General features: G+C 48.9%; 1 protein-coding gene across 27 annotated transcripts in view; it reads right to left on the bottom strand.

Annotated features, from left to right (window-relative positions):
• Nucleotides 1-2,380: 2,380 nt before the first annotated feature.
• FBRSL1 (fibrosin like 1) overlaps nt 2,381-11,207 on the bottom strand; it is a 668,249-nt gene continuing 659,422 nt past the window's right edge. For 18 of the 27 annotated variants that reach the window (XM_077309268.1, XM_077309269.1, XM_077309248.1 and 15 more), the window contains 4 exons: nt 10,850-10,933; nt 7,730-7,813; nt 5,192-5,420; nt 2,381-4,253 (listed from right to left, as the gene is read on the bottom strand). In XM_077309268.1, the coding sequence (XP_077165383.1) occupies nt 3,017-4,253; nt 5,192-5,420; nt 7,730-7,813; nt 10,850-10,933 (1,634 nt within the window). In that variant the 3' untranslated portion in view covers nt 2,381-3,016. The remainder of the gene's footprint in view (nt 4,254-5,191; nt 5,421-7,729; nt 7,814-10,849; nt 10,934-11,207) is intronic. The other 9 variants (XM_077309250.1, XM_077309258.1, XM_077309262.1 and 6 more) reach the window with 3 other exon arrangements.

Here is an 11,207-nt window from a genome sequence, read left to right as displayed (position 1 = left end):
GCTATCCGTAGCAAAAGGGAAAACACATTGTTCTTTCCATCCAGGTGCCATGCTCCCCCACCCAAATCTGTAACATTTGCTGCAGATGGTATTCTAATACATCTATTTCCTCCATTTTTATTTTCGCATAATTGTTCCCTGTTGAGGCACTAATGGTGGCATTCAGAGGTTGTAGGCGATGGCCTCCCTCTGTATAACAACCCTGGAATCTCTTGGTGGTCTCTCATCCATGTATTAACCAGGGCTGATCCTGTTTAGTTTCTGATAGCTGCTGAGATTGGCCTAGGCCAAGCCATCCTAGTTGAGTCATTGCTCCCTCTATTGAATACCTTTCTCCCCGAGCTGAATTACAAATCTCTGGTGCTTAATCTTTAGGCCTGCTTCAGAAGTACAAAAAGCTTGAACCTACTTACAGTGTACCTGTTCAATGGATATGTTTGTGACTTATAGGAAAAATTTGTGTTCCCTTTTAATGGTTTTTAAATAATATCTTTATGTTTCTTGAGCTCTGTTTAATGAATTGTTTGTTTAGAATAATTGGTTTTTCTACCCCACTTTTCACTGCCCAAAGAGTTCTCAAGGCGGCTTCCCCTTCCTCTCCCCAGAACAGACACCCCGAGAAGCAGGTGAGGCTGTGAGAGCTTTGACAGGATGGCCCTGTGAGAACAGCACTATCAGGACTGCAGCTGGCCCAAGGTCACCCAGCTGGCTGTGTGCAGAGGACCAGGAAAGCACACCCAGTTCACCAGGTTAGAAGCTGCTGCTCTTAACCAATACACCACACTGGCTATGTATTTTTAATACTTCTTATACCCTGAGCCTCTTTGGTTCTCACCTCTTTTTGGTTTTCCCTTCTTTTCTGTTGTTTCACAGGCTTGAACTATATGTAGCTCACAACAAAGAGTCCCCTCTGACTGAGCCCCCTGGCTATTTAACGGTGCATGGGCCTTCCGAATTTGCCAAAGATTTTATCACCGTTAACAGGCTGAGCACGTTTATCAATAAACCATTTACTCTCCCCCCTCTCCCTCCCAGGCTGTGGCCAGATCTGACACACAAACACTTAACTACCTTTTTCATCCAAAATCAATGCTGTATTTATCTCCAATGATCTACAAAGAAACCAAATGTTTAAAATTACAGGGAATGTGGGGGGGGGGGAGAGGGGGGGTTGTAGAGAAAGGGAAAGAAATACAGAAATCCAAAGAAAGAAAATATTAGCAGATGTTTAAGTTAACTGGAGAGCAGAAACCCAGAATAATGTAAAAACATGAATGCCGGAGGGGAAAAAAGAAGGATGGTACAGAATGTCAATACATAGATACCTCTCAAGCTGGGGACGATACACAGATGAAAGGAGGCTGCTCTCTTGTACATGAATGCAGGGGACCCCCCAATTCTACACGCATGGTTCCTCTGTCAGTTCTACCTGTCTGCTGTTTGGGGGGGGGGGGGAGAGCTGGCGGCTGCAGACTATCCAGCGGGTTTGGTGCACCATCAGGTGGCTTGTGGCAGCTGGGAGATTTACATCCCAAAAGGAAAAACAGATATCAGATTTAAGACGGCCAAAGATAAACGAACGAATCCCAGTTCAAGGCAGCGTTTCCCCTGAAACATACATTGGCCGGGAATGAGCATTTGGAAATGATGGAGGATGTGATATATCTTGTTTAATTAACCACTTGACATCCCCTCCCCCCGTCCCTCTTATTATACCTGTATATGTTTTTTAAGAGGAGGAGGGAGAATTGAGCCGATGGGGGTGTCTGCCTGCCCACCTGGATGAAAGACCTGGGGCGGGGAGAATGGGAACAGATACGGAGTGGTATCAGTTCCATGTATGCAATGACAGTTAATCTACATGCTGTCCTTCTCCTTTTTGGACTGTACGAAGGAACCCAACTGAAGGCACTGTCCCCTTTCTCAGGTTTGCTTGCTTAATCACACAGGAGGTCCCTTTTCTTTCTCCATCCAAACTACTGCCATTTTCTTTCCAAATAGGTTTTTTGTTCAGTTTTGTGTGTGTGTGGGGGGGGGCTGTATCTGTTTTCCTTCCCCTCCTGCCCACCCATCCTCCAGCACCTGTCTGCTTAGGGGAAAGCCGTATGCCACAATCTGCTCTTGGGGTTTTTTTAATATATAGATTTTTTTTTCTCAAGAAGTGACAAGGATGTGTCGGAATAATATTAACAAATAACCAGAAGAGTGGTTCTAGAAACCATTTTTTATAAAGTCTACCTATGTTAAGAATTCAATATTGGTGTACATTTATATTAACAGAATATTTACATAGGGTTTTCTTTTTTTTTTTTGTCATTTAAAACAAGAAGTCAAAAAAATTCTCATTTCTTCATAATATAAGGCAAAAAACAAACATAGGTTTTGTACATTATTATTATTATTATTATTATTTTAATATATATCTGTAACTTCAGTTCCAAAGTACCAAGGAAGAGTAGTGACCGGCCTCAATTCGGGAACCTCACAGTGGACTGTAAGAAACTGCAGTATTTCCATAAATAATACTTCTGAGAAACCCTGGGTGACTTTTTGATTTACTTAAGGATCTGAGGCCATTAAACTGAAACTCAAAACAAATGCTTTTCTTTAAGTGAATAAAGAGCAGAAAATTAAAAAAAATACAAATTCATTAAAAACATTTCTCACATTTGGGAAAAAATGTACAAACTTGGTAATTTAACTCGGTACAGATGCGGGAAAAAAAAAAGAGAGAGAAGAAAGAAAAACCCAACAAAACAAAACAAACAAAAAAATCAAGACCTATATATTAAATTTCCATTTTCAACAACCAACTGGTTGGCAGGTTTGTAGCCTATGACCCTTCCCCCATCCCACCCCCAAATTATTTATGGAACTGTGCTTAATTTCTACAAATTTTACAGTCTTTTTTTTTAAAAAAAAAAGGTTTACAGCAGTGCATTTTTAAAGGTATTTTTTTCCTCCCCTCCTCCTATATTTACAGGCGAGTTTTAAAATTCATCCTGTGTGTTAGGGATTATCGCGCCTCAACTTCTTTGGGGTTCCTAGAAGGAGAATAGTCTCTTGATTCTGAGTTTGTAAGTGGAGTAGTCCGGCGGGGAGAGGAAGGTCTTGTACTACTGGCCGGTACCAAAGGGGGCGGGGCACTCAAAGCTGCTGTAGGAGGGTTTCTGTTTAGGATCCCGTTGTGCATGGCTGCGGAGGGGCTGAGTCTGGGGTAATGCATCCCGCCAAGATGTGGCATGAAGGACGGCACGTGGGCCAAGTGACTTTCCATCGGAGACGGGTGCAAGTGCTGCATCCTGGCCCGCTCCAGTTCTTCCCGTAAGTGCAACCGCTCCCTCTCCTCCACTTGTCGGAGCCTCTCCTGCTCCCGCCGCGCTTCGAGAAGGTTCTCGTGGTTATAGTCGTGGGGCTCTCTGTCTCGGTAAGAACGCTCGTGGTCGTAGAAGCCGGACGTGGTGGGGAACCTGTGGATGGGATCTGCTCGGAGCTGGAAGTCCATCCGACGATGCAGGTCTAGGCTCCGATAGGCGTCTCGTAGCGGGTCCCTCACTGGGTCCCAAGAAAATCCATGGTGGGGCAGCCTCTCCCTGCCCGTCAAGGGATTCATGCCCATTAATGGGGTCATCATTCTGCTTCGGTCCAGGACATTCATGTTGTTCATCTGATGGACGCTGCCCATGGAGATAGGCATTGTGGCGGCCATAGTATGGGGCAATGGTAGCCCGTGCAGGGAAGGTGGGGGTGGGTGCTCGACAGTTCTGGAATGCTGTGAAGGTTCTGAGCTCACAACCAACACGTCCCCGTCCTCCTTGCGCTCCTCTTTGACCTTGATGTCGTTCTTTATCTTCTGCAGGTCAGTTGGAAGCTCTGGCTTTCTTTCAATGTCCTTGTTCATGAGATTGCTGAGTTTCAAGCTCTCGCTCAGTGCAGGTTTGCTGTAGGGAGATACAGACTGAATGACGGGCTTTGCGTTGTCCTCTGAGGTTCTCTTGTCATGGCTTGGTGGTTCTTTCACCGGAGAGCGGCTTTCTTTGATCTTGTGCTCCACGATCGGAGGAGGGTCCCTCAGCCGGTCAGGAATGTCTCTCTCTGGTTCTTTAGATCTTTCTCTGTCACCGAGTCCTACTTGTCGGGTGGGATCGCTGGAGGTCAGGCTGTTGCTACGGATGAGGTTGCTGATCTGGTGGGTCACAGGAGCCGAAGCTGGTGAGGATCTGTTGGAATGCCTGTTTTTATCCAAAAGATCCCTGGAGGAAAAGATTATCATATGGTTAGCGTGCTCCCAACTTATGACAGGTCTAGTTACACATTGTCAGCAATGCCCTTGTTGTAAGTAGAGGAAACGGCTGGTTCTTTTCCATAGAAAAGCCAGCGTCTTTAGAAGCCTGTTGGAATGACCGAGAACAATGAATGCCAAATGCCTGAAAGAACCATAATGTGAAAAAAGAAAACTGCGCCTGAAATAGGACACTTGGCCCAATTTTATATATTTATTTATTGGGTTTTTAGGCTGCCCCTCTCAAGAAAACAGTCTCAGGGTGGCTTTATGCTTTGTAGAATAGCTTAACCAAGTAATGCTTGCAATAAGAGAATCGTACTAATGATTTATAAACACTCTCAGTCTAAGGCAGCGGTTCCCAACCTTCCTAATGCCGCGACCCTTAAAGACAGTTCTTCATGTTGTGGTGACCCTCAACCGTAAAATTATGCAAGGGTTCTTTCACAGAAATCAAACCGAAACTGACCAATGGCGTGAAGATCCATTGTTCAGGATTGTATATAAATGTTTTTTCCCCCCAGGGTTTCTCAGTTCAATTCTGCATCTTGTCCCACCATGCCGATCTCGCTCTGTTCCGCTGTTTCAGACAGACAAATGCTCTATCTTGATCTACCCTGCAAGGCTGTTGTGTGGATGGCGCCCCCCCAGCCAAGCTGCTTGCCCTGCCGCGATCCATGAAAGGGTTGTTCGACCCCCAAAGGGGTCCTGACCCCCAGGTTGAGAACCACTGGTCTAAGGGGTGGGCAAAGTGTGGCAATCCAGATGTCCATGGACTACAATTCCCATGAGCCTCTGTCAGCACATGGGAATTGTAGTCCACGGACATCTGGAGAGCCACACTTTGCCCACCTCTGCTCTAAAGATACCACATGACTTTCCCTGAAGCATGAAATCCTTCACACTCACCTCTCTTTGTCTCTGTCCTCTTTGCTTGTGGGAAGTTCCCTCTTTTCTGACTCCCGGTCTCTGTCGTGATTTGTCACCGAGGAGCTCCGTTCGGAGTCGCTGGGTTTGGGCCACTGAGGGGGGGTCGGGAACGACGGCGGAGTCCGGTGGAGTCTGTTCCACGGCTCGTGTGGATTGTTAAAGCTCTGGACGTTCGGCCCCTCTTTGTGGGCGAAGATGCTGTTGTGGCCTGGAATCGGGAACAAAAGGGAAAGGCCTGGTTCATTCGCTGTCCCCTCCCCTTTGAACGAAAGTGGTACTGGCCCACATCGGTTCAGCAAAAAAGAGCCAATTACCAGCACAGCTTTCCTTTCAAGGCTGGAAGCGGGGAAGGGGGGGAAGACACTTAAAAAACGCTAATAGCAGGAGAGCTCTGATAACCGGGGAATAAAATGGCCGCCGTTTCAAGTCCCGGGAAGAAGAAAAAAGCTAACTCCAGATCTGAGTGACTTTGTGGAAGTAATGAGGCCGTTCGCTCTGAAGATAAGAGCCGACTCCCAAATCACCCAGTTCCCCCCACTGTGACATCTGTGGTTAAACTGGCACTGTTATCACTCCCCACCACGGACATGAACAAAGAGAAAGTGGCTAGTTTAAAACAATCAGCCACCTGCTGTGGGAAGCGGTGATTGAAGTCTTTGATTTTTGGGGTGAACGGACTAAGCCTGAATGTAGCAATTCGCTCCCCTGGCCTCTGGCTTGCCAATACAGTTGGGTCACTTTGGTTTGGAAAAAGGGCTACTTTGCTAGGCCTGTGAGATAGAACTGAATCCAACAGCCCCTTTTGGTGATTACGTGACAGTATGCAGAGTGACATTCCCTGGTGACAGTTTGTGTGGTTCTGCTGTCCCAGAGATGTGCATGTGATGATGGTTCCTTTTATCACCCCCAACTTTGTTTATGAAGGGTTAGCAAGTTGTCTTTTTAAAGCCTGGTCCAAACATAAGGAGTCCCCCGCCCAGCAGGCTGTTCTCCCTGAAAGGTTGGCCCAAGTCAACAAGTCCTTTCAACGAGACTTTGCAAATCTCATTGCGTGATGGTGCCTTCCATTTACGTTTTTGGAAGGCCCTCTTGTGAGGCACAACGGTGGTCAGGGATACATAAATCTGGACCACAGGAACTCAAATAACTTGGGCTCACCTTGATGTGCGATTGTGGAGGTTTTTGTGAAGCCATTGTGGAGATTTTTTTACTGTGCTTTCTTCTAACTGCATAGAGTTTGTTGGGAAGGGGTTGGCTTGCATCTTGGAGACTTAAGAGCTGTAACATCCTACATCTGGGTTCTAACCCAGCCAGTGGCTCTAATGCAAAACTGGGAGGTTACGACCGACAGTGCAATTCCCAGGACTGAAACATCTGGTCCTGGAGCTACCAGGTTGTCATGAACAACACCACAGAGCAAGTCAGGGGGGATGAAATTCATCTCTCTGCTCTCCCCACCCACCAAGTGAATTGATATTATTCAAGTCAACCAGACTGGGAATCCTTTGGTGGACATTACCGAGGCTTCTTGTCAAGACAAACCATGTACAGTTCCAATATTACATTTTTAGATTCATAGAGCACAACCTCACACCTTTCGGAATCAGTCCCGAGAAGAAGACCAAAGGGACGGAAAAGGAACTAAGATGTTAAGTGGGCCATCTCTCAACAAGGGAGGGGAAGATGCCTTGTACTGAATCAGAACCGTCGGTCCGTCATCGTCAGTAGCGCCTCCTCAGACCAGCGGCGGTTCCACCGGGTACCAGCCAGAAGGGTCTTTCTCATCACCTACTTACTACCTGGTCCTTTCAGCCGGAGGTGCTGGGGGTTGAACCTGCGATCTTCTGTGTGCCAAATACAAGGCAGCAACACAGGTCAGCAGTAAGCAAGGAAACAGGGAACGCCTGCGTGAGGAGGCTACTAAGTTGATGAAAAAACAAAAACTCTCAAAACTTTTCCTGTTCTCTGGAGCCCAGCCAGAACAAACTCCGGATTTATTTTGTTTTCAGGAATCTTTCTTCAGTGGCTCGGGCTGCGCCTGCAGTCAAGCCAAAGCCCCAGTCTCCGTTACATCCTTGAGCTGTTTAAAGTGCCTTGCACATGGATTTGGGTAAGGGAAAACCCTTACCCCCTCTGTTTCTCTCTCAGGAACCAGACTTCAAGTGAAGTGCACAAAGGATGCATCGGGCCCTTGGTGGCCTCCTCATGCAGCCGTGTCCCGTTTCCTTGCTTCTCCCCTGCATGCCAAGCAGAGACTCTGCCACCGAGCCACGGCCCGCCCCGCAGTGGGGGAAGGAGGAAGAGTAACCCTCAGAAAAGCTCCCGCCACAGAGACCTGGAACGCTTAGGTGCAGTGTTTTGTTTTTCCCCAAAAAGGAGGATGGAGGTTAGGAATTAGAGAGTTTTTTTGGCGTTTTGTTTTCAAGTTTAAATAAAACCACCAGCAGCTGCTCTCAATGTGAGCGTGGGGTTTCTCCAGAACGGAGGTTTGTCTGCCGTGACCCAGCCAGTACTTACTCAGAGTATGACTGCCTAATCCTCCAAAGGCATTGCTGCCTAAGTTCCCAAGGCCGCTGAAGGTGCTTGACCTGCTAAATGGATCTGGAAAGGCAAACAGGGTTTTAGCCGGCGGCGTCGAGCCAAGAATGAAGGAGAACGAAATGAGCCCCCTCCAACCCTCCCCCTTCGCTCTCCTTCCCTCCCGCCCCCTTTTCCTTTTTTTTTTCTTCTTCAATATAAATAGTCTGAATCCAAGTAGGATTAGGCCAGACTTTAAGCTGATCCTTCTCATTGCAAGGTTCTTTGCGCACAAAATTCCCAGCATGTTAAAAATGGAAAAGGGATTTTGAACACTTTACTCCATAAAACAGGTGCTGGGGCTAAGCTCCAGGCGTGCCAAAGCGAGAGGGAAACCTGGACGTTTAACAGCCCGGAGAGCCAAAAGGACAGGCACAGCTACTGAGCCGAAACACGATCCGCCGGGAATGGCAGCGGAACAGAAAACCGTAAACCGATTTCTGACGTGATTCTCTCCCCCCCCCCCCCCAAATCTTTGCATGGCAAACAGGCAGGAGAAGCTACAGCCTCTGCAGAAACCTCAGGGGGCCATGAAATGCCCTTTGATATACTGATCACCCCCCCCCCCCTTTGGGACTGCGTGTTAAGTCACACTGCATAGGCCCAGATCTGAAGCAAAAATCTGACACAGCTGCAAAATGGCAGGATGGAATAACAAAGGAGCCCTGTGGGAGTAAGCAGACTCCGGGGAGAAGGAGCCGTCTGTGGCAGTTAGAACCAACGAAGGACGACCCTAAATGGCTGGACAAGTCTGAGCGTCTGCAACAGGGACCTGTTTGGCCCTGTTAGAAAACACTGGCTGCCCTGTGTTCAAATCTCACTCAGTCATTAAAGCAATGATCGAAGCATGCACTAAGCGTGAACCAAATTCCTTCATTGGCGTCCACCAGATCTATTGCTGCTCCTATCAAGGGAGTAAGCTGGCTTTGTGAGGAGGAAAGTGAGAGAGTTAGAATTGCTAGTCACCTTTGCAGTGCCCCGGGGGCGGGGGGCCACGGTCTGGGAGCGCCCAGATGTGCTGATAACCCAACCCTGGCTGCAGGAGCCCCATACTAACCCAACCCCGGAGATGTCAGGAGATAACATTCTGGCTTTTGAGAAAACTTTAGGGAAATTAAGCTAATTTACCATAGAGTTTTGCTCCCAAACCAGAGCATCTGCCCTCGACAGCCCCAGCTCTGCAATGTCACTTCTGGGTTATGTCAGCATGCTGGAAGCTCTTCCTGGTGCCAGTGAGGGGAGAGGAAGGGAGCGCAAAGGGCAGGCAAGGATTGGCTGTTCTTTGGGGGGGAGGGAGTTCGCCCAGTTTCTCAAACTCCGAAGGTAGGGAGGGGGGAGCCACACCAAAACAGGAGTTCCTCAGGGAGCTGGCAACCCTAGAGAGACTGGGAACTTCCCCATACAGAGGTGGTTCAATTACAGTGACCAGGTGTTGGGGACACAGTTCCCATGCCTAGGGCTTGCAAGGGCCACGGCAACCAGTGTGGGGCCTTCTTTTTTAATATTGTGATGCAGTTTTAATGGTGAGCCACCTCGAGCAGGACTCTGAAGAGGCGGCACAGGAATATCCTAAATAGGATCTGGGAAAGCCAGGTTCACATCCCCGTTCTGCCAAGGATCCTCCTGGGAGACCTTGGGCCGGTCACTTTCTCTCAGCCTAACCTGTTTCACAGGGTTGCCAGATCTGGTTTGGGAGATACCTGTAGACTTGGGGGTGGAGCTTGGGGTGGGCGGAGTTTGGAACAGGGAGGGACCTCGGTGGAGAATAACGTTACGGAGTCCACCCCGCAAAGTGGCCATTTTCTCCAGGAGAACTGATCTCTGTCGCCTAGAGATGCGCTGTAAAACAGGGGGGGGGGGGTCCCCCAGCTCCCCCTTGGTGACCGGAATCCCTGTTCACAGGTTTATTATTTGAAGATAAAATGGAGGATCGGAGAATGATGTGAGTTCCCGTTGGCAAGAAGTGTGGGGTACGAATACCTAAATAAATAATCTGTCCCGTCTGGACGTTTAGTCTGATGCGGTAAGACAAAATGCTTACCTTTTAACACAAACGTTAACACGTGAAGCCGCCTTACACTGGATGAGACTCTCGGTCCATCGAGGTCATTGTTGTCTACTCCCCGGGTGTATTGTCTTCTCCAGCACTGGCAGGGGCTCATGGGACTTGTAGTCCATAGACATCTGGAGAGCCCCAGTTTGCCCACCCCCTGGCCTACTCAGACTGGCAGCGGTTGGCTAAGATCCCAGTCAGAGGTCCTTCACATCACCTGCCCCCTGACCCTTTGAACTGAGCACAGTGGGGATTGAGCCTGGGATCTTCAGCACGCCAAGCCAATGTCCCGCCACTGACCCATGGCCTCTCCCGCTTTGTTCAGAGGCTGTAAGAAAACACAGGTGGGGAACCACCCGTCGCCCACCCCGATGAACAATCAGCCACCTCGGCATTGTCTGGAGAACACACCGTGAGAATTCCTGCCTTTGTTCGGGGTGATTTTTAAACGCTTTCGGTTTGTTTGCCTCCCGCCCGGCGGAAGCCAACGTTCAGGCTGGGAAACGGGTACATAGCCGGAGAAAGGTCACTCGGACACCACCTCTGCACGGATGGAACAAGGCCCCTTTTCTTCTGCTCCTTGAACCTGAGCCCTGCCGAGGCCGTCTGGCACGACACAAGGGGAGATTAGAGGGGATTCTGCCGTCCGAATGGGCCCTCTGTCCCAGCGTTTGTGTTTTGGATGACAGACGTCGCTATTGTGGGGTTCTCGGGAAGACTGGCAGATTCTCCAAAGGCGGCTAACAAGCGCTCTGAGACAAAAGGCGCCAGAGCCTGCTTAGGGAATAGATGGCCTTAACATTATGGCAATTAAGGAGGATTGTTTCTGTCTGATCGTCTTGCGCAGGAGGCGTCTGCGGACGGTTGCTTAGCAATCCCTAGGCGGGGTGAGGCCCCTGCACGCTCCTCAAATCTTTCAGGGTTTCGGAGCACCGTCGAGCCACTGCAAACCAGAACATTCACGATATTAAACAGATTGATAAATGTGAAAGGTAGGGTTTACTTACACCTACCTGCCAGGTGGCTCGTAGGCAGGAAACTGCTATGGTGAGGCGAGGGTCCAAACGGCGTGGTGGCGGGATGGGCAGAACCTGGGGACGCAGGAGAGGGGGAAAAACATTGTATTTTCAATGTACATGAAGGAAGACATCCTCTGGGGAATATTTATCTGCTGTGTGGGAGGCAAAGGGTTAGACCCAACCAGGTTTTGGGCTGGTGAAACAGGGAAGAGACAGAATTCCCTATAACCTATGGTTCCCTGCTCCTCCACATGCAGCCAGCTGGAGGACCTTGGGCCAGTCACAGTTCCCTCAGAACTCTCTCATCCCTCCTACCTCACAAGATGTCTTTTGTGGGGAGAGGAGG

Source organism: Paroedura picta, chromosome 13 (genome assembly GCF_049243985.1).
Source record: "Paroedura picta isolate Pp20150507F chromosome 13, Ppicta_v3.0, whole genome shotgun sequence".
NCBI lineage: Eukaryota > Metazoa > Chordata > Lepidosauria > Squamata > Gekkonidae > Paroedura > Paroedura picta.
The sequence above is the reverse complement of the archived record's forward strand: the minus strand, read 5'-3'. Positions and strand labels throughout refer to the sequence as shown.